Source organism: Carya illinoinensis, chromosome 7 (genome assembly GCF_018687715.1).
Source record: "Carya illinoinensis cultivar Pawnee chromosome 7, C.illinoinensisPawnee_v1, whole genome shotgun sequence".
In the NCBI taxonomy this organism is placed as follows: Eukaryota; Viridiplantae; Streptophyta; class Magnoliopsida; order Fagales; family Juglandaceae; genus Carya; species Carya illinoinensis.
This window is the reverse complement of record NC_056758.1, coordinates 39769188-39792542: the sequence shown is the minus strand read 5'-3', so window position 1 is coordinate 39792542 and position 23355 is coordinate 39769188. Positions and strand designations below refer to the sequence as shown.

General features: G+C 37.8%; 2 protein-coding genes across 2 annotated transcripts; both read right to left on the bottom strand.

Moving 5' to 3' along the window:
- Positions 1-3544: 3544 nt before the first annotated feature.
- LOC122315894 (AP2-like ethylene-responsive transcription factor AIL5) lies at positions 3545-7164 on the bottom strand. Its single transcript, XM_043132186.1, has 9 exons — positions 6716-7164; positions 6236-6584; positions 5988-6070; positions 5562-5570; positions 5265-5353; positions 5066-5139; positions 4832-4882; positions 4650-4726; positions 3545-4551 (listed from the first exon to the last, which is right to left on the bottom strand). The coding sequence occupies exons 1-9, from the start codon at positions 6831-6833 to the stop codon at positions 3872-3874; spliced, it is 1530 nt and encodes a 509-aa protein (XP_042988120.1). The 5' UTR covers positions 6834-7164; the 3' UTR covers positions 3545-3871.
- Positions 7165-10297: 3133 nt separating this feature from the next.
- Positions 10298-14778, bottom strand: LOC122315895 (replication protein A 32 kDa subunit B). Its single transcript, XM_043132187.1, has 10 exons — positions 14578-14778; positions 13921-14031; positions 13735-13832; positions 13587-13628; positions 13018-13095; positions 11408-11486; positions 11208-11297; positions 11046-11125; positions 10807-10875; positions 10298-10718 (listed from the first exon to the last, which is right to left on the bottom strand). The coding sequence occupies exons 1-10, from the start codon at positions 14677-14679 to the stop codon at positions 10634-10636; spliced, it is 834 nt and encodes a 277-aa protein (XP_042988121.1). The 5' UTR covers positions 14680-14778; the 3' UTR covers positions 10298-10633.
- Between the last annotated feature and the right edge of the window lie 8577 nt (positions 14779-23355).

The following is a 23355-nucleotide window of genomic DNA, read 5'->3' as shown; positions in this document are numbered from 1 at the left end:
TCAATACTACTTGTCCCAAGAACTTTACTCGATAGAAAGATATAAATTTAAATATTATTTATATTTATATTCTCTAATACTATTCAAAGACATTCATGCTAGCACCATTTATATATATATATATATATATATATGAACATTGAATTATATAAGGCAGTGTACGTATGTAGAAAAGTACGTACGTCGACTTTGTCTTCATTTTACATTAATTAATTATCATGATCTAATCTTAGTTGCCAACAGAGAGAATGGGACAAAATAACTCAGGAGCTGATTTGGAATAGATGGATTTATGAGTGTACGTACGTATTTGGTATATATGGATATCATGACTAGTTTTAATTCGGAAATAGAATCAATTGCAAGTGGGTTTTGTTTGTCTTTGTTCTTACTTGGTTAACCTACGGCAAAATTTTCCATTATGTACCTGCATCTCTTTACAAAAACCTAGCTAGGAAGCTGATCAGCATGATATATTACAATGTTGCCACCCATCAAAATAACACAAATATGAGATTAGTGTACTGCCACGCTCGTTTTGCTTGGTTAAAGTATACGACATCATGTCTAATTTACGCCTATTAAAAGCTAGCTAGACAGATGTAGGCCAGGCTGCACCAGTTGATATCAGGAAGTTTGAATATATTATGCATGCAGCACGTGGACCTGGATTTTACCAGTGGTGATCACAGGGCAATTTATAGGTCAAGTAATACGACAAATTTAAGCAATTTTTAACTTTCTATTAAAGCACCATACAATTAATTATACATATCTCCCAACAAATACAATATTTAATTGGTTAAATATACAATAAGCCCGACAGACAAGTACCTTAATATATTCCAACATGTGTGGGGCCAGAATAATAAATAATGAGGTATTAATATTTCTCTTAATGCAAACTATCGAGTAATATTAAATATAATATTAAGTCGTGGAAGTTTCTTGTATCTATTTTGTGTTTAAAAAATAGAATTTATCATTAAAAAATAATTTTTTATGTGCGTAAATCTTTTTTTTTTAAAGAAGGGTACTTCATGTATAGATAACAAATCTCACGTACATTAGATATTTATTAATACGTGAATCATATATATATATATATATATATATAAGTTAATAAAATAAATCCCTATTAATTTTTTAGTCTATAATGCATATGAAAAATCATGTTACTTTGGATCCGTGGTTTTGTCTACTCATTTTGACATTTTTCGTGTATTTTATTTTTAATTTTTTTCCTTAATAATTAAATAAATGAATTACTATATTTTTTAAAAGATTAAAAAAATATTTAGAAGAAAAAAAAAATAAGGTGCAAAACATACCAAACAATATATGCTAGACCGCTGGGCAGCATTGTTCCATATCAAACAATATACTGTACGTCCCCTCCAAATCACGTGTTACTATTTCTAATTTAGAGGTATATTAATGAAGGGACAACTTATGACATCTGATATATATTCTTCAGGAATTAATTAAGAAATAAAAATCTTGGACAATGTGAACCTATATATATTATAATATAATGCTAACACTCGGCCAACTATATACTTTAATTACTGTAAACTTGTTGTAAAACTCACCTAACCCATTTGAACAAGTTTCAAACGATATGAATCATTCGCCCATATTATTTTTCTCAATAAATGCTTTTTATTTATTTATTATTATTATTAAGATCGAGCTAGAAGGAAAATAAAAACAGATGTGATACATTTTAAAACATAAATCACAAACTTATTTTAGAGAGCATACTCTAAATTTAAAGGAGAGGGTCCCAATCTCTCGTAGCTGGTAAAAATTAAAAAACTTATCTTGATTAGGATATTCTTTTCCTTTCCTTTCATTTCTTTTTTTTTTTTTTTTTTTTTGGGTTTCGTTTTCCATCATTTCGAGCTCGGATGGATGTCACGTACTGCAAGGATCAAGGGTCCAAAGACAACCACGTTTTTCTTTTTCTTTTTTTAAAAGAAAAAAAGGGGCTCAAAGGGATCGAGGCCTATAAGGAAAAGAAACAAATATACAGTACTATATAAATAGCCTTAGGAAATAATAGTGAAAACATTATTTGGATAGATAGAAGGGTCAAAAACATGGTCAAAGATGAGAGCACGTTGGTGGGGTGAAGATCTATCTAATAAGCGCCGAAAGGTGCAAAGGACAGTCATCATCTAATAGGGGGGGTTATAAGAGACAAGAAGGACATTATTTTTTGAATTCAACCTCTTTCCATTTTGAAAGGGACTCCACCCTTCCGAATAAAGCTCCCAATTTAAAGATGTACAGCAAGGTGGGTTTTGTTTCTGTCTTATTGTATATTATTATTGCTCATCTAAATTAGAAAGTCTGTTCTCTTGCTTTTGGTCAAGCTTGTGGTCCTCCCGCTCTTAATTAAGAGCCCGATAAAATGCCTTTTTGCCTTTTGCTTTCTTTTCTTTTTACCTGTTGGGGTGGGGGGCGCAATAAAGAATTTAAGACAAACTCAATCTATTAAGCGCTCGATCTCCTAAAGTCACCATTTCAATCGGACGAACATGCGACTAAATCATCTTGCATGCATATTCATTATATATAGCAATGCAGCTTCCTGAAGTAGATATTATATATAATGGCTAGGAGCAAATATAAATTCATTATGACACAAGAACCTTTTTTAACTCTAGTTCGAAATATACTCGATTATTGTCCTTGGCCGCCAAAACAACACGCCTGCTACACCACTATGCTTGTCGACTGCCAATCACCTGAACCCATTTGCAATTGCCGCGCCTAAAACATCCAATGCCATGCAGAACTTAACTTTAACTCTCCGTAGCAAATTAAAGATGTACATGACCTTAACCCATTTGTCGACTGCCAACACAAACGGATTTCTTGCCTCCATATCTTTCAAATCACCCTAATTAACTACAGTACTCCATCTCAACTGGTTGGTGAGCTTCATATCCCTGATGAGTACTTGCTGATCTATACCAATCTGGGCTATGTAATCATATAACCATATATGATACATCCAACTATATTTATACTTCCAATGGATAACAGTACTAGCTAGAACAATTGATTTAAAGACCCATTAATTCTTTGAATGCAATCTCAATTAGCGTTTAGAAGTAGCCCGCCGGTTGGACTAAATACAAGTTGCAGCTTTTCTTTAACAATCTTCTCCATAGAGTAGTCAAGGAAAACAAATTCGGATCTAGTTGATTGAACCCAATATTACCCGTTTTCTATTTTATATTCTACAACTTTATTACAACGAGATTTAATTTGTTTTTTGGACCACTCAGGCTCTCCTGATCACGTGTATTCTTGTTTTGAAACTAATGCAATCTCGATTCGAAGAAGAAGAGTGCTCAACGGACGGATTTATGTCACAGTAGCGTTATATGCCGCATCAAGTCAGAAGGCACTTACAATCTATAAGCCATCCGATCCTATAGTGGATGGAGAACGCCATTGTCAAATACTCCAGCAAGATGACCCTAAATCCCCGAAAATCTAAAAAGTACGACACGGCCACAGAGAGAGAGAGTGCTGAAATTTTTCACATTGAAAATTTAATACCAACATTAAGATGGAAGGATTACAAAAGTATTCTTTCCCGTTATACCCATGTAAATCATGTCAGTAAAAAAGAGAGGCAAAATAATAAAAATGGAAAAGCCAGAAAAAGAACCACCAGGACCATAAAAAAGAACTTCAGTCAGTACAGTGTCAGCAAGCTGTGCTCCTACGAATTATGATTGTCAGTCCGCCACTCTATTTTCAACTAAAGTTGACACCCCATATGCTTAATTTGTTAAAACACTTCGCTTTCATAATTTGCCAGGATTCTCGTCCCCTGATCCTGTGCGCTAGTTCATTCTATGCCAAAAATTGGCGTCTGAAAAAGAGTTGGCTTTGCATGAGTTTGGAATGTGTGCAGAGCCGGGCCAATCCAGCTACTTGCATAATTGGAGGAACTCTCATTATAACCATTAATGTTACTAGTAATGGTAACTGGTGTGGCATATTGGATTGGAGTAGCATTGTTCTGCTGCTGAGCATAACCTCCATTGAAGAACCCACAACTGCTTTCGTTGGCAGAGCTGGAAGTTACAGAAAAATCCATGCTGAAGGGTACTGAGGTGTTGCTGTGATAGGCAGAACCATTGACAGAAGACTGGAATAAATGTGGTGCAAGGCTAGGGTTCTTAGCATTGTTAAGAGAACTGTTCTGGTAACCAAGAATGGACCAGTAATCTGATGGGTCTTGTTTGATGGGTATTGCAAAGCTTAAGGCAGAGGTCGAGGGCTGCGATGCAAAGGCTACGGAGGACGCCGAGGAAAGATCTCGGTCGTCCGATCGGCTTCCGTCAATGCTCTTGCTATCAGAAACGGACTCCGAAGAAGTCTTTGATTTGCCTCCACCGATGGGGAGATTGCTGTTGGCAATGCTCTTAACGTCATAGCGGCTCATGTCAAAGTTGGTCACAGCGTTAAGGCCTCTGAATTTGATAGCAGCAATGTCATATGCCTCAGCTGCTTCTTCTTGGGTGCCTGTTTAACCCCCAAACAAAAACAACAAAGAACCTATCATATACAAATAAGATGATAAACAGTAGAGCAAATAAGGTTAGCGAAAGAAAAGAGCTCACTGAAAGTGCCGAGGTAAAGATCTTTGTTGCCGGCAACTCTTCCTATTCTTGCTTGCCATCTACCATGTTGATGATGCCTGATCATAAAGAATAGAAGTTAAATAAAGTGAGCACATTATTTTAGCTGCTACTAATACAGACAAAATATCTTGAACAAAGAACGAGGGAATAATGTAGCAAACCTCGTGACGCCTCTATAGATAGAGGCTCCTCTGGAAAACCCACTACTTTTCCTAAACATAAACAAAGGAAAAGGAAAAATGTATCAGTGACACCTTTACATCATCCACTACATCGATACAAGACTTGCAACTGAAAGTATTCGGAGAAAAAAAAAAAAAAAAAAAACCCAGGAGAAAGGAAAACAGTGGCTAAAAGCAAATTAAAATATATATTGATCAAGTGGTATATTTTACCTTCGAAGAGAAGCAACAAACTCCTGCCTACTCATGTTTTTCATCTCTTCCAGTTCTTTCTCATAGTTAGAAACCTTTAAAAAGTAAAATAATAATAATAATAATAATAATAATTAGAAAGTCGGATCCAAACGGCGACCAGGAAACAAACAAATTAAAGGAAACTAGATCGTCAACGAGTCTAATCAGGCAAACTCACAGGGAAATTGGTTGTAGTGGTCTTGCCCCAGTATTTGAGAGCTGCCAGATCATAAGCTCTTGCAGCTTTCTCTTCTTTATCATAACCACCTAAAAAACAATTATTGGCAGAATGAGATCCATTAGGAATCTAAGCTAGATTGCGCATTCATGCAAAATGGAATCTGCCACAGTAAACAAAATCTAAGGTCACCTCGTACTAGCATTCACGAAAGACCATTTATGTCGACGTAGTAAAAACAACATGATGGCCATAATTATGTAGAATTACTATTTACTTGCAAGAGAGAGAACTCACCCAAATAAACTGAGATCATGATGATATTATGAGCACATCCATGGCGGCAATCATCCGTCGTGTACATGCCACGTAAAGGAACAATCAAAGAAACAACGGAAGCCACATCAGAATCTTCACGCCAACATTAAATGCGCACTATGTTATAATTAGCTAGGAGAAACTTAACGCGCTCCTATGGAGCACAGAGGAACCAGTCCAGGAGACCCAATCTGAGCCTTTCGTAGGGGTCCTTGAGAGGCGCACCGAGTCACATTCTTACTCCCATTAATTTCGGTCACAGAGAGACAGAGGTACCTCGTCCGTCTGGACCATTCTCTTCGAAAAGTCTCAGAAGCTGATCTCGTGGACCCAGATTACAGTACGCCCCCTAGGCGCACGTTAGAAACGGTTCCGAAACCCTAAAAATCAAGGGGAAAAAATTACCTTGTCTTCCTTTCCTACTTTGCCCTTCTCTTCTGCTACTGTTGTCCCACAGATGAGCTTCATATCTGCCCGTCCACCGATGCCTAGTATTTTTTTTCATAAACGAAAAAGGACCTTCTTTAGTCATTTTATGTTCTTAAGAACCTCGAGCCATGATGATGAGGATGAGCTAGAATAATTAAGCAAAAACAAAACACTACTTTTTTCATTTTATCTTGGTTTTAAATATTCCTCCAGTATGAAATTACCGGGTGACTCCGCGGTAGACCGAGGTACGTTGGCCGAACGTGTCTACGGATTTCTTGGGCGGCAGGTCAGCTGGAGCCACCTGCTGCTTTTGGGCTTGGGTTTGCTGTTGGGTGGAGAACCCTCGGAGGAAGCTAGCGGCTATTGTCTTGAGCTCAGAGTCGTACATCTCGGGCTCGGACATAGTCACCGTCATGGGAGTCTCGCTAGAAAACTGAGCCAGCGTTGCAGTTCCGGCTGTGATGGTGGAGCAGCCGAGAAAGTCCTCGAGCTTCGGACCGGAGGTGAACATGGAGAGGTCCGTTGCACCAGCGGTTGCATCTTCTTCTGGCCTTGCGTCGACAACAGTACCTGCGATAGAATAAAGAAACAAGAAATAAGATACGATATGATCGAACAAGGATACGTATCGATCGATCTCTACGTCAGGTGTGATTGTGTCCGCATGCATATGAGTGGGGATGTTGGGAGAGATGTTGAACCTGGTGTAGAGGAGGTGAAGGCTTGGAAGAGGGAGAGTGGGGACGAGTCAGAGGGCAAGTGGGAGTTGGTGTGGTTGGAAAGAGAGAAGCCGAGCCAGTTCTGAGGAGAAGAATCCATGTCGTCGATGAGCGTGAAAGAGATGCGTGGGAGGGTGTGTGAGTTTGGGGTTTTCTGTCTTTGGAAATAGCAAAAAATGACTTCTTTTAACTCCCAGAGAGAGATTACGGGGAGAGGTAGGGAGGGTTGAGACCCTTGTGGGGAGGTAAATGAGTAAGGAAACGGGCGGAGGAATGACACAGATATAGAGGTCGAAGAAAGAGATGACTACGAAGGAAAAGGGGTAGAGAGAGAGTTGCACCGTGCACGAGGATCGAAGCTATTCACTCAGATAGGAAAATGAAAATGATTCATGCAAACATACAGTAAGAAATAGTTTTTATATGCCACATTAATTGAAGGGTTTTGAGATTAGCAAAGCAAGGCTGCAAGTGGAAGCTTTTCATGGGACGCTTAGCGGTGTGCGTCTCTCTCTCCCTTTGTATATATCTTCTTTGACCGACTAAACTAAAGCATATTTATTCTTATTTATTTAAAGGAGAGAGAGAGATGTAAAGGCAGAGAGGGGGAGTAGGGTGTGATTGTGTGGATATGCTATGTGTATGGCAGTGGGGAAGCAAGGGGGATCGAAGAGGAGGGGACACGGTGACCCCTGAAGAGAAGGTTGTATCCAAATCATTTCAATTGGTCCTTCGTGTGCCGCGTGTCCTTTTCTTTTGTCTTCTACAAAGCCCCCAAAAAATAAAAAACCTCCTTTTTTTGGCTCCATAAAAACGACAACCCAGATCATTCTCCTCCGCGTTTAATCATCAAAGCAAGTTCTTATCATTTGAACTTCTAAATCAAAAAATAAAAAAGAGGGATAAAATTGGTCTAAAGTGTATATATATATATTTATATCATTCACATATTGAGAATATAATTATCATAAGGAACATCCTTGAGCAGTGCATGGGGGCGTTGCAAGCAGGTGAACGTGGAAGATGGGAGTAGAAGTTGTTTGTCGCAGTAGTTGTGTACGTACGGTGACCTTAATAGGATCCAAAGCGTATATATACGTCTGTATATTAATACATATGTATCCACATACACACGTACACACGAGTACTACTGACGGAGGCATGGAGGGGGAGTTCTGCTACCTTTCTGCGAGAGGATAGAGCCTGATATCCACGTGCATGCATGTCACCGACTTGACACGTTTGCAATAGAATAATGTTTTCTTTCAAAATTTAGTACGTACACGCGTCGTCTGAGTCCTGAAGATGCCAAGATGCATGTGACCTGCAGATTGTGGTTTGTTAATATATTTTTCTGTGTAGAGATATGCGGTACCTGGAGTACAACCCATCGGAAGAATAAAATAATAGAAAAATGGCAAACAGAGTACGGTAGAGCTGATGGGTAGTTAGCTGGGGAATGGCCGGTTGCTGGATTTTGCTTTCAGTGTGTCTATCCTTTAGCCATCCAGCTTGGAGTTGCAGATCTATGCGTTCAAACTTTCAAACTAATCCCCCATATATATTTCGATCTCTAAAATAATAGAGATACAAATTAAGACTGTGCCATGCATGGACTTTAGGTTTTGTTAATCTACATTTAAGCATGGTTGCAGTCTTGCAGCTTTAACTATTCTCCCGTGAAATATATTGTAAAAAATATTTTATATCACACCATTTGATCCGATGATTTTTCCTTATTTTGTTGCGAAGCATCTTTTTATTGAAAGCTGATGTATGTCAAGGATGTCAAAGATAAAAGGAATGAAATTCTCTATCGAATGTTTCCAAATAAAAGATCTTAGTGCACTTCTTTACCCATTGTGATCGAGAGACACAACATATTATATGGCACCCCTTCATTGGAATAAAAAACCAAAACAAATGGTATCCCTGTTTTCCTTTTTATTTTAAACTCCATCCACGGTCTGTTATCTTTAATTATTGAGCAGTACAAACTTGCTCAGAGGAAAAGATAAAAGAAAAATAGTGATTAGGTATGAGGGAGTGGAAAACAGCAGGCAGCAAGACCTCAAAACCCGGAGAAGAGTTAAAACTGCTTTTACACTAAGGAAGCTGAAAAAGCAAGGGAGGAAAATATAAAAAAGTAGGCAGCAAGTGAAGGAAGATGAGAAAAAGAAAATTAAGGAAAGGCAAAGCAGATTGGCAGAGACTTCGGCGGGAGTACTGTGTTTGCATTTGATTTTGATTCTGATCCCAGTAGTAAGCAACATGACCACTGTAAAAAGCTAATTAACAATGCAAAAAAATAATAATATAAAATAAAAGGGAGAAATTGGCTGGCTTTCTTTCGATCGTAATCCAAGGCGGTCAAACTATGGATAAATTAAAAAGGGGGAGTGGGTTCTGCGGACAGTGAAACGAATCATATCTCACGTTCGCTGCCTCAATATTTTATTATTACTTGATGATGATCAACTCTCACATGATGATCAACTCTCTTTTCTTTTTTAATTTCTTCTTATATATAATAATTATTAATGTTGAACAATATTCTTTATTATTCTTCACATTCTATGTATGGGAAAGGTCTATTGTCTGATCCAATATATCGATTGAGAAATGTGTCTTTTTGTGCGGACATGTGGGTCCAACAGTGTTGATGTCGATTCCTCTTCGTGCGATGATGATGATATATTGAGTTTTGATAAGAAGTGGAGTCAACAATATCGGAACTAATTAATTATATATACTTATGTCTTGTCTCTTGATACTCCCAACTTTGTTAATGGGCTTGACTAGCTTTTGCATGAAATCGGGGAAGAAATATTTATTTTTCAATTTATGGATACATTTTTTTATGTTTTTTATAAGTATCTTTTAAAAAAAAAATAAAATAAAAGGCTTGGGTTGATGACCTGAATAATGCCAGACCAAGATAAGTGTTAATTCATGATCATTTGTCAGTCTTACATTGCTGAATTGTCGTTCTTATATGGCGGGGGAATTAGATCATAACCTAGAGCTAACAATTGAGGCATCAAATTTTTTAATTAAATAAATCAAGTTGACATTGAACATAAATTATCAGAATTCAACAATTTTTTAACTGAATTTTTATTACAACTTACAAACCCGACATAAACACAACATAAAATCAATAACAAATAAATATTGAGTGACGAATCATTTGATTAAATAAGTTAGGTTTAAATTGAATAAAAACCTAAAGATGACTTGAGAAAATATGATCCTAAAATTGCTGCCACAATTTAGACCAAAGTTGTTCGTAATTGAGTTGGCGTCGTCCAGCGTTCTTGGGAGCAGTTAGTTTGAGCGCAAAACCCACCACGCGGAAACATGCTGAATTTGCATACTCATAAGCAAGACATCCAGTTGTGATAGGCAGGTATCATGAAATATCTAAACCTTTAAACTACCAGAGTGGACATTTTGCAACCACCTCGTGAGGTCATTTTATGATGATGCTGCAGTCAAATTAGAGGCACCTTAGCTCTAAAAGAGGGAGCCGCTCAATTGGTTAGATTCAAATATTGAAAGGTGTTAAAATCTAAAGTCTAAGAATCTCATTGTTAGAATACTGATTAATGCTTTCAAAAGTTTCCAATGGGTGGCTCAGTTCTGCATTTCATGATATTGACAGTATCGGAGCTCGGTTCCTAGTAGAGAAGCAGAGGTCACCCACCATAAAAACAACGAAGATAGGTGACATTCATGAAAAAACTCAATTTGCTAAAACGAAAGACACGTGGCTGTTTAGAATACTCCATCCAATGTCTCCCATATGCCAGAAAGGCTATCACGCGCTGTGACAATGCAAAATAAACAAGAGGCTAGACGTCCTGGACCAAGTTTGCAGTAATTTGTACATCGGATAAGTCAACCATTGATGGTTGACTTAAAGTGAAAGTCATCAGTTGTAGAGTAAATCAAACCTTCCTCTACAAGATTTTGAATAGCCAACCTGTCAATTACAACCAGGGAATTTAGAGTTAAGACATTTCTGTTTGAAGGCCAGAGAGAGAGAGAGAGAGAGAGAGAGAGAGAGAGACATGAGCTTATCCACTGAAACTCTTAATTGATGGGCAATAACGTTACAGTGCACCCCCTTTTCATCTACACTGAATATATATGGGAACATAAAAAGGTGTCAGTAGAGCAAACAGAGAGAGAGTGCATAGACGCCCACATACAAACTTAAGGGGAATGGCATTATTGCCAAAGGGAGGATTACGCTATCATTATCAAAAAGGAAAAACATACAATTCCTTTCAGGATTATAAATACTTACTTGGATGAAGGCAGCTGCAAGAAATCTAAGACCATTTGTTCAATGCTCTTCTGTCCATCAACATTATGTTGACCAGAGAACTAAAAACAGTAAGGGTAAAGATCAATAAGCATATATCAATCAATAATTCACCAAAACTAAATTCTCAGTTAGACCTCTTACTTGGTTTGGTGGGGCGGCTTGGTACCCCTTCAAAGGTGTACCACTTGAATTTGCAATCTGTGGCTGTGTGGTAACACCACCTTGAAGTTTCTACGAGCAAGAATAGAAATAACCTCAGAAAGCCAGAGCATATACATGGATAACATCCATGTAGATGTTACTAATGTCATGTAAAGCTTAGACAAAATTCTCAGTATTACCCGTAACCTGGTATTATAAATATGGACGTATATGCAATCAATGAAATGGCTCGCAATCTCATTAAAGTCACTGACAGGCCTGAAAACAACAACAGGTTCAATGTCAGAAAAGTAAAGAAAAAAACCTTCTCACAATGAAATTTATATCACTTGACATGATTATATGATAAACTGAATGACGATGGGAAAATAGGAGGTTAAGAAGGACAAAAAGAGGGGGGGGGGGGGGGGGGGGGGGGGGGGGGGGGGGGGGGGGGGGGTGGGGGGTGTTCCATTTTGGTCAGAGTAGCTTAACTAACTAAATCCAAACGTAGGCCTTTTGGCACATCCCCATTTTGTGGAACATATCCTTGCACCCATGATGTAAATTGCAAGCCCACACATCTGGAGCTTTGCACGGCAAATGAATGACGTCATAAAAGGCAGGTGTACAAGAAAGAAATCCTATTGACAGAAAAATATTCTTGGCGAAAATGATATACTATGATTTTTATTGTCATTCAGAAGTCAACAAGTCCTGAAAGATCCCGTAGCTATATAACCTTTCTTTCCAATCGGTTGGTCTTCCATGAGGATTCCAACTTTTGAAGGGAACATATTTAGTACTCTCTACAAATCATCAATCTGGTCCTCATTATTTTCAGCGTTGATGCTATTGTCCAGCATTTTGGATTTATTTCAATATCACTTTTTTAATATTAAATACCAACAAACAAGAATGAAGAGTATAAAACAAACGCATTTTTTTTACTGGTGCTATCACTACAAGTTCCAAGAGAAATCTCCACAACTTTCCAGCTAGAGCTAGACTCTTAGATGCCTCGCATAGACCAATCACAATCCTAAATTGCACAGTAGCCACGTCCATAGGTGACATTAATCTTTATGCTATCGCATGCACAAGGAACCTTATTTGAAACTGTACATGAAAATGATATGTATTGAAGGCTACCAGTAGACCACAAATTTGGTAATTACTTTTTCTGACAAGTAACAAAGTTGGCAATAAATGTTCTTGTTCCACAACACCATGTCGTCCAAAATATTAGTGGGTCACACAGGCATTACCAAAATAGTCAGTAAAAAATCTTAGAAAGCTGAACTGTGAAAAAAATAAACGATTCAGGTCTGTTAACAAATTTCTTGTTTCATCAAGAATATGGTGCAAAGATAAGTCATGGTTTACCTACAGAAGACCAATACATTAATTTCTACTAGTCTTAAGTGATCAAACATATTGAGAAATTTATCTGTGTTGGAGCTACAGGACGGGACTCTAGGTTCTCTCTCTTGTTCATACGATCAGATTTTGTTCTTAAAATGGTAATACCATTAATATTAAAGCTCCAAGTGTTAGCAAAGGTCAAGATAAATCAAATCATTCAGCCAGTTACAAACAAAATTTAAGCTTGTACTCTATCCAGCAGCATATGCCCTATAAACAAAAAAATATAATGCATGGAGTTCAATTACCAAAAACATATGAAACACACCCAATACAGTAATTTACATGAGACAAAGAAAGTACATTTCAAAATGGACAAAAGAACATTATGAATATGTAACCATAAAAGCTCAAACATATACAAAATATTAACTTGAAACCACACCTTATAGAGAAAACATTTAAGCTCCGCTTTCCTAGAAAACCTTTCAAATGTCCATGCACCCGAACATACATTCCATCCCTGAGGTTAATGATAATCATTACAATTATATTACGGATAGCATATCACAGATCTTTTTAGAAGCAAAAACGCAATTCTTATGCATCTGGTTATGTAAAACTTACAATTGCTCCCAAATAATCTGAACCGTTCCTGCTCCACTTTTTAAAATGACTTTTTTTTAGGAGGGGGCGGGGGGTTGAGAATAAATTGGGATCTTACAAATCCCTTCAAATCTCTGAGCTACACTGACTTTTTTAATTTTCATTTCTTACCCCCAAACCTATCTACAACAAACTCTCTACAATATTGGTGAGGAGATAAATGAGATAAATTTATTAACATAAGGGTGAAAATAGAACGAGGGAACTCTCTACAGACTTCCTTGATGAAACTAATGTTAGATTGATATCCACACCGAAAAACCAATAAATAGAAGTATATGGAGAAAATAAGAGCTGCACTTGTACTCCTATCAAAATGAGGAATGTGCATTTATAAAGAAATCTTACAAAATTCCCTCCACTTCATTTGAGTCTGCGGATTCTTGAACCCTAAGCATAGACAATAACCCATCAATGTCAAGGCATCAAAAACTCATATTGGCCCATATAAGAATTTGATAGGAAAATTATTAAAAGAAAGAAGAAAAAGATTTACCATTTGTTACACTCAACCCTTCCAGTCCCATCGTCAAGTATGAAAGTAACATCAGTAACTCTGCCGGTTCTGTTGCAAACCATTCCAACTAGAGTAACCTGAACACAGTTCCAACTCAAAAAGGCCCAACATAAAAGAAATGTAAAGAAATAGGCACATTCAAAGTCAAGTTTCTAGAAAACCCACATTGTTCACATCAACACCGTCTATAGTAAAATTAGATTTATCTTCGCTCGACAAGAAAGCCTCGTTTATCTGCTTCACGGTCAGTGGAAGTAAGGACTGGATATCACGATTCTGCAAAAGGGAAAAAACTGAAAATCGCATGACCGTTGGTTGATGTGAAGTCAGAGGAATACAACTTATCTCAGCTTCTTCCAGAAACAGTCCACTAGGTTGCTACTAATGCGATATACACGAGAGAGTTTACACACACCTCTCAAAAGTAAATAGGAGAATTCAAAAGGTTCGATTGTTAAAATAAGAACATGTCCGCTTCGACTGCTAAGAGATGAAGAAAACCACAATATTCACAGAAACTGAGCCAAATAAGAAGATTTGGTTAAGTTGGGCATTGCAATTACACAACAGTTAAACCATAACCACTTGCCAAAAAAAAACAGAAAAACCTAAATCTCTGTTTCGCCAATTAGAAGAATACTTTTGACTCCCAGTACAGCTTATTAGGTACAAATTACTTGAACGGAGCAGAAAAGGGCGATTCCAGGATTTCCTTTCTTTAAATTATTTTGATTTTCCTCCGCCCATGCGGAAACCAAACAGACTTTGAATTGAAAGAAGCGGAAAGACAAGAGCACGAGAGGGGTTGGGGGGATGGGCTACCTTGGAGGGAGAGAAAGAGGGATCGGGGGCCTGGGTGGCCTGAGAGGGCATGAATCCACCGCCAGAGAAGGCAGCGCTGCCATCGAATTGGCTTCCATACATTGTCTTGAGAGTGTGTTGGAAGATCGAACCCTAAATGGAGAGAGAAAGACGGAGGGGTGTGGTTTGAACTTTGAAATTTGGGATCGGATAGTTGTAAGTTAAGAGCATGCACGTTGGTTCGATAAAATTTCATATAATTTAATTAAAAATAACATTTTTTAAATGTTTTCTCTAAATTTAAATTTGGGATCGGATAGTTGTAAGTTAAGAGCATGCACGTTGGTTCGATAAAATTTCATATAATTTAATTAAAAATAACATTTTTTAAATGTTTTCTCTAAATTTTACTTTTCTTTTCAAAATCTCATGTATCTCATTTTTTATATTTTTTCTATTATATTAAAATAATATTTTTTTATTATCTTTTTATTATTTTTTTCTCATTCTTATTTACAAACTTAATTACTCAATATTTTTTTTGTTATGTTTTAAACTATTACTCTAGTAAATATTTTAAATAAAAATTTAAATTATTTTTTTGTGGGTATGATAATATTTTTAAAATCAATTTTTTATATTTTCATAATTATTTAAATTATTATTTATATGGAGAATTACTGTTCATCCCATAAACTTTTTCTTAAAATAGAGATTCGAATGTATGAGGTATTTTGATCAAAACTGTATAATAAATCTCAAATTATAAGAAATTCATTATTTTGAGACACCGGATATGGATGCTCTAATACGTAGGAAAAAAACATCAAGCTACCCCCGGAATATTTACCCTATTTTATTTTCTCCCATTTATAAAAAATAAATAAATAAAAAGTTACATTTTAGGAAGGGACAGGTCAGAGAAGTGTTAATAGGCCCATTTAGATATTGAGTTAAATTGAGATAAATTATTCTTTATGAATAGTAATAAGTTAAGTTAGTAGAATGAGTTTTATGAGGTCCACATAAATTGAATTTAAATGTATTTAGATATTTATATAACTTTAAATATATTTATAGGAAGTTAAAAAAGGTTGTGGGTCTTACGTATTAAGAGATTTTAAGTTGAAATGAATTTAGTGATTTGAGAATTGAGTGTTTGAATATTAGAATCATTTTATAATAAGCAATTAATCTTTTTAATATGATTGGGTGGTATTTTATGGATCAATATACATGATTTAAGATCGTTTAAAAACAGGTTTTCCTTTGATTGGATTTTGCAATAGCAACCAAAAAATGTTGGTGAAAATTGGATATATAATAGAAGAAATTCGGATTGAGAACGAGCCGTTAGACACAAAAATTAAGGGTGGGCAGCAGGGCTGTTTCCGCATAGAAGACTCCTAGCGGGAGCAAACTTTACAATACGTCTCACATTATTTAAATATGACTATTTAATTATATTGATCTCTTATATAAAAGTTAATTTAAGAGGCAAAAACAATTCATAATAAACTCTAATGAGTTTATATTATAATTGAATGTATAAATTTAAATTATGTTATAATTTGAGTCTAATTTTTTTTTTAAATCTAAAAATAATTTATAAACCCCCATGAGTCATTGGCTTGAGCCGCCCGGGGCGGGCGGGCACCCGTAAGATATTTATAATATGAGTTTTGCTATATACAAGTAAAGTCGCGTACTAATCTGCGTACCAATACTGATTTCTTCGTACTTAAATTTTAAATTAGCACTGTTTTCAATAAAATCTACTTTTTATCTAATTACAATAGATTGGTACACATATTAGTACATAATTGTACTTGCAATTAGATTTTTTCTTATAATATTGAGCATAAGTATCTCTCACGTTTGAAATCTAAAATAAGATAAAAACTAGTCCAGTTTATTTAAGGCCTTGTTTGGTTTGATAATGAGATTCATCTTATATAATTATTATAATTTTTTAAATTTTTACATAAAAATATAATAAATAATTCAATTTTTTCAAATTTTAAAATAAATATAATATTAAAAAATTACATTTTAATAATATTTTATTTATCATATCATCTAATCTCATATGCATAACTGATCGAGGGGTTACACATGCTATCTAACATATATATATATATACCTAACATACGTGCAGTGATTTAAGGAAAGAGAAATGATATTTACAGTCGTAATTGTACAAGCGGCATGCAGTCACTTTGAAAAAAATGAATTAATATGAGACCCACATGAAAAAAAAAACTAACTTTTTAATTGTGGAGCCCACTCTTTTTTAAAGCGATTGCGTAGTGTTTACAATTTCACGACTGTATGTAATATTGCTCTCAAGGAAAATATCTGTTTCCACGATAATCTCAAAAAAAAAAAAAAAAAAAATAACACTGCATGGTCCGGTGCTTGATCTGCTACGAGGTTGCCGGGCGTAAAAAGCACTAGTGATCATCTTGATCATAAAGCTCTACATTCCAAATCAATATCTATAGGTTGGATCATTCATTGTTCGTCCAATAAATTTAAAAGCCCTTTTCAAGGTTTAGTAATTTTGAACACTGGTTGGGTGACCGCCTATTCGATAACGATGATCGAAGAGCTAGCTTGAACCACTACGCAATGACCGGAAGTTCTCAAATTTTTCAAATATATCCCAATCGCCAACATCAATGTCACGCTCCGGGAAGTCGAGACACGGCTTAGATCTTCTTCGACTTCAGGTTTTTCTTGATGAACTTCCTCCAGAACCATATTATTGGCCGTGGGGACTCAACCCTCGGCCTGGACAGGCGTTTGCTGACAGCAACCGGCGGAGGACCAAGGGATGGCTGTACAATATGATCATCATCATCGTCCAGCGGTTGATCCTTGGGCTTTCCAGGCCTCAGTTCCCATTTAAAGGGAACATTTCCAGGGTTCCGGTGATAGAAACGCGAAGACCGGCCACCAGACGAGCTTCTTGACAGAATTCTGTTTACAAAGCATTGATTTGCTTCTAGTACAGAATATTGCGTTATCTGTTCACCATTTTTGCAGCGCTCTGGGTCCATTAATTGTTTATTTGTGCAGAAGAAAGAATTACTGTGTTGACTATATATAATTACGGTAGGGGGAGTACGAAATGTATCGGAAAGGAAATACATCCATAACAGCTTGGATTTAGGATTAATGTTCTTTCCCAATCCCGCCATTATCTCTGATTGATACTCCCTTCCTATTTTGAGGACTGTCAGAGATACGTTCATCTTCCTTTTTTCTAAATTTTCCTTTTTAGCAAATGATCAGTCATGTCAATATATAGTTCCCGAAACATATGTATGAGATAATGCACAGGGATGTTTGCAAACGTTTCAAAATCGTCGTTTGGAGCAAATGGAAATATGTTTTAAGAAGATTCACAGACAAAAAAATTCGGACCAATTATACTGTCTTGTACTTCATTATTCTCCAAAATTAACCGCACACGATTCCTCTATAAGTCTAAATTACCAATATTCAATATATAAAATCTCTCTCTCTCTCTCTCTCTCTGGACACCAAGTCCCATTCCTTTGTCCTCTTCTCTTTGGTAACCCAGATCAGGAAGACTACACTTTCGCAGAAATAAATTACTGGAAAACGGTGACATGGTACCATCAATGGACGTACGCCTGTAGATGTTAGCCTGGAAAGGATTTAGTTTAGGAAAATTACTTGAGGAATCCCGTTTTCGGAATGTCAGGGGGTCATATATATTATATATATATATATATAACACAAGTGATCGAATAGGTATTTTATATTTTCATTAACCATTTGAGATATATATATATATATATATATATTACAAAGCATAACGAAAGAGAAAAAATAATAAGCCGGAGCCTAACACAATCAGATTCACAGAAAATCAAACATGCCTTGCAATCGAACTTAGAATCGTGCTTATATTCCAAGGACTGCAACTTAAAGGCACTCGAAACGAATCCCTACCCGGACTCTGTAGCCTTGATGACTGCAATGAAGGGCCATTTGAAAAGGACAAAGACGAGGAGGATGAAGAACTTGATATTCGCGGTGATGTCATGAATTCATGGTCAGAGCTACATGTTGAGGGACCACCCCATGTGTGCCATCCACCCACCCCATGTGTGCCATCCACTATGTGTGCCCATGTGTTGGTGGTGTCCAATTCACATGATGATATTCCTCACTAAGTGCTTTAATTGAGTGTCTAGCTTGTGCATTCCAGCACATATGTGGAGGGAGAAGGGTTGAGCTTCTCCTATAAATAGGAGAGGTCATATGAAGGGAAATTCATCCCATTGAGAGAGAGAAGCAAGAGAAGTGTGTGTAGTGTGCCATTTGAGATAGAGTTGTTTTGAATATAGTATTTCCGCTCAGTGGACGTAGGCAAATTGCCGAACCACTTAAATATTGTCTCTATCTATTGTGGGTGTGATTTCTGGGCGGCTTTAGGCGCAACAATTGGTATCAGAGCCAATCAGGCTCGTTTTTTTAGGGGTGGATTTTTGTGGTAGTGTGGATACGTACAGTCTAAGGAGGTTCTGTCTAGGAGATTGGAAATTTTAAGCGTGTCCATTGTGACCCTCCAATCTTTCCTGGGAACTGACTTAGTGTGGTACTATTCATTTCTACCGTAAAAATTCATCAGAGCTTCGGTTCGTGCTACCCAGAAAATTGCAGTTGATCGGAATCAACTTTTGATCACACCACAACGTTCCTCTCGTCAAGGCGGATCCGTTGCCGCAAACGGCATCGAAAACGAACACCGGAGGAGCCCGCACGCGCCTCTAGAAGTTGGAGCGTGCATCTCACGCACCAGACAGATCAGAACCGTCCGTTTTTCAGATCTATTTTGGGCTTGATCTAAGCCATTTGGAATCCGATTTCAACGATCAAATAGTGCTTTCCGACTATTTGGATCATTCCGGACTCATCCGTACGGTTAGAATTTTGAAATTTTGTGTCTAAATTTTCTAAATTCAAATGGAAAGATCTGGAACAGATAGGGGCTCTGAAAATGCCAGTAGCTCTGGACGTAGGTCCACCGTGTCAAATGCTAAGTTTGAAGTTGAGAAGTTTGATGGAACAAGCAACTTCGGCATGTGGCAGTGTGAAGTCATGGACGTTTTGATCCAACAAGAGTTGGATATTGCGTTGGAAGGAAAGCCAGACGACATGACTGATCAGGGTTGGAAGAAGCTTAATACTCAAGCTTGTAGTACAATCCGGTTATGCCTTACCAAAGAACAAAAGTATTTTGTCATGAGAGAGACAAATGCTAGGGTACTTTGGCAGAAATTGGAGGATAAGTTCATGAAGAAGAGCATTGAGAGCCGTTTGCACTTGAAGAAGAAGCTCTTCAGATTCCAATTTCGTGAAGGTATTTCAATGACTGAACATCTGAATAGTTACAACCAAATTCTTGCTGATTTGTTAAATTTAGATGTTAAAATCGAAGATGAAGATAAAGCTTTACTTTTGCTAAATTCCTTGCCTGATACATATGAGCATTTGATTACTACTCTATTGTATGGGAAGGAAAAGATTAGTTTTGAAGATGTATCTAGCTCTTTAATTAGCAATGAGTACCGGAGAAAAGATAAACAGGTACAACAAGATACATCAAGTGAAGCGCTAACAGCAAGAGGGAGACCCCAGTCAAGGTATCCCGGAAAGAAGAAAGGTTTTCAATCGAAAACCCGAGCCACATCACGTGGTTCATCAGTCGGAAGAAAGCTCGCCAGAGACGAGTGTTCCTTTTGTCACAACAAAGGACACTGGAAGAAGGATTGTCCCAAGCTGAAGGGACAACAGCAGAATCAACCCACCACAGCCAATGTCGTGGACAGAGATGATGATTCGGATTTTTCCTTGATAAGTTCATCATCCATTTGTCATTCTGATGAATGGATTATGGATTCCGGATGTACCTATCACATGTGTCCCAATCGGGACTGGTTTACTGACTTCAAAAAGATTGAAGGTGGAACAGTACTTATGGGCAATGACAGTGCCTGTAAGACTCAGGGAATAGGTAGCATCCGGCTAAAGCTGCACGATGGTAGCGTCAAGACTCTGACAGAAGTTCGGTACATTCCGGACTTGCGGAAGAATCTCATCTCACTGGGAGCTCTGGATTCAAAGGGATTCAGAATCACCATTGAAGATGGAACTCTCAAAGTACTAATGGGAGTTCAGGTGGCTATGAAGGGTTTGAGGCGAGGAAACTTGTACTTCTTGCAAGGAAGTACTGTTGCTGGAAGAGCTTCCACAGGCTGTGAGAAGCTAGATGAGACTGATGATGACACCTCCAGTCTATGGCATATGCGTATGGGACACGCAGGAGAAAAAGCTTTGCAAACACTGGTGAAGCAAGGCTTACTCAAAGGTGCCAAGACTGGTAAACTGTCTTTCTGTGAGCACTGTGTATTGGGGAAGCAGAGACGGATTAAGTTTGGAACCGCAGTACACAATACACAGGGAATACTTGACTATGTGCACTCTGATGTTTCGGGACCTACCCAAAATGCATCTTTGGGAGGTAAACATTGGTTTGTGACTTTTGTGGATGATTATTCTCGTCGTGTGTGGGTGTATACGATGAAGAATAAGGATGAAGTGCTGAAAATCTTCCTTGATTGGAAGAAAATGGTTGAGACTCAGACCGGCAAACAGATTAAGCGGCTCAGATCTGATAATGGAGGTGAATACACTTCAGATCCCTTCATGGAAGTATGCCGGAGAGAGGGAATTGTCAGACACTTCACAGTACGAGGTACGCCGCAGCAGAACGGTGTGGCAGAACGAATGAATCGTACTTTATTAGAGAAAGTGCGATGTATGTTACTGAATGCTGGACTCAGTAAGAAATTTTGGGCTGAAGCTGTGACATATGCCTGCCACCTCATCAACCGACTACCCTCATCTGCCAATGACGGGAAGACACCCACTGAAATGTGGAGAGGTACACATGCTACTGATTATAACTCTTTACACGTTTTCGGATGTCCTGCTTACTATCACGCTAAAGAGAGTAAGCTTGATCCTAGAGCCAAGAAAGCAAAATTCTTGGGCTTTAGTACTGGTGTAAAAGGGTATAGACTCTGGTGCATAGAGTCTAAAAAGGTGATCATCAGTAGAGATGTTACCTTCAACGAATCTGAGATGCTTAAGTCACATAAGCATAGAGATTCCCGTGAATGCAGCCATGATAGTGAAACACCTGGTAATTCGCAAAAGGTGGAGTTTTTCACTCGAAAGGATTCAGGAGAAACAAATGGAGAGCATGGACAAGATAGTCCAGTCACAGTACCTCCAATACAACCTGAATCAATAGCAACCAACAGACCGAGAAGAGAGAAACGTGTACCGTCACGTTATGCAGACTATGTGACATATGCATTACCAGCTGAAGGGGATGAGATCCCAACCACTTACAGAGAAGCCATACAGTCTAGTGAACAAGTTGAATGGACAAAGGCAATGAATGAAGAGATGCAGTCTCTTCACCAGAACCAGACTTGGGAGCTTGTGCCACTTCCAAAGGGAAAGAAGACAATTGGCTGTAAGTGGATTTTCAATCAGAAAGATGATCAAGCTGCTAAGAATGGAGTGCGATACAAAGCTAGGTTGGTAGCCAAGGGCTACGCTCAGACAGAGGGAATTGACTACAGCGAAGTATTCTCTCCTGTTGTGAAGCATTCATCCATTCGGATATTGCTAGCTTTAGTTGCACAATATGACCTTGAGTTAGCACAGCTTGATGTAAAGACAGCTTTCTTGCATGGTGATCTGGAAGAGGAGATTTATCTGTCTCAACCAGAAGGATTCAAAGAAGCTGGCAAAGAAAACTGGGTATGCAGTCTGAAGAAGTCTCTCTATGGCTTGAAGCAGTCACCTCGGCAATGGTATAAGCGGTTTGACCGCTTTATGATGGATCTGAAATACACTCGTTGCCAATACGATCATTGTGTATATTTCAGAAAACTTGCAGATGGATCTTTCATTTATTTGCTTTTATATGTAGATGATATGTTAATTGCATGTAAAAGCAAGGGGGAGATAGATCGCTTAAAAACTCAGTTAAGTCGTGAGTTTGACATGAAAGATCTGGGAGAAGCTCGAAGAATACTGGGGATGGAGATCAGCAGAGATAGGGTGAAAGGTATAGTTCACCTTACTCAGAAGCAGTATCTGAAGAGAATACTACAACGCTTCAACATCGACTCAAAGACGAAGCCGGTGAGTACTCCAATGGCCCCATATTTCAAGCTCAGTGCATTGCAGTCTCCTAAAACTGATGAAGAGCGGGACTACATGAGAAATGTCCCATATGCAAGTGTTGTAGGAAGCTTAATGTATGCCATGGTGTGTACACGACCTGATATCTCCCAGGCCGTTAGCTTAATTAGCCGCTATATGCATAATCCTGGAAAGACTCATTGGCATGCGGCTAAGTGGATTCTACGGTACATTTTAGGAACCGTAGATATTGGTTTGAAGTTCGAGAAGAGTGAAGATAGTCTAGTAACTGGGTATGTTGACTCAGACTATGCAGGTGATCTTGACAAACGCCGATCGACAACTGGATATGTGTTCACTATGGCTGGAGGACCAGTTAGTTGGCGATCAACTTTGCAGTCGACAATTGCACTATCATCAACTGAGGCTGAATACATGGCTGTAACAGAAGCCGTGAAAGAAGCCATTTGGTTACAGGGATTGGTAACAGACTTGGGCTTTAAGCAGCAAGAGGTTATCGTTTACTGTGACAGTCAGAGT

What these genes read in the sequence shown, in the direction of transcription:
- LOC122315894 (XM_043132186.1), bottom strand. Translation starts at nt 6,833, where the DNA reads ATGGATTCTTCTCCTCAGAACTGGCTCGGCTTCTCTCTTTCCAACCAC. An exon ending in CTTCACCTCCTCTACACCAG is followed by an intron (nt 6,585 to 6,715) that starts GTTCAACATCTC and finishes ATTCTATCGCAG; the next exon opens with GTACTGTTGTCGACGCAAGG. An exon ending in TTTGTTGCTTCTCTTCGAAG is followed by an intron (nt 4,883 to 5,065) that starts GTAAAATATACC and finishes GTTTATGTTTAG; the next exon opens with GAAAAGTAGTGGGTTTTCCA.
- LOC122315895 (XM_043132187.1), bottom strand. Translation starts at nt 14,679, where the DNA reads ATGTATGGAAGCCAATTCGATGGCAGCGCTGCCTTCTCTGGCGGTGGA. An exon ending in ACGGTGTTGATGTGAACAAT is followed by an intron (nt 13,833 to 13,920) that starts GTGGGTTTTCTA and finishes AACTGTGTTCAG; the next exon opens with GTTACTCTAGTTGGAATGGT. An exon ending in TTTATAATACCAGGTTACGG is followed by an intron (nt 11,298 to 11,407) that starts GTAATACTGAGA and finishes TCTTGCTCGTAG; the next exon opens with AAACTTCAAGGTGGTGTTAC.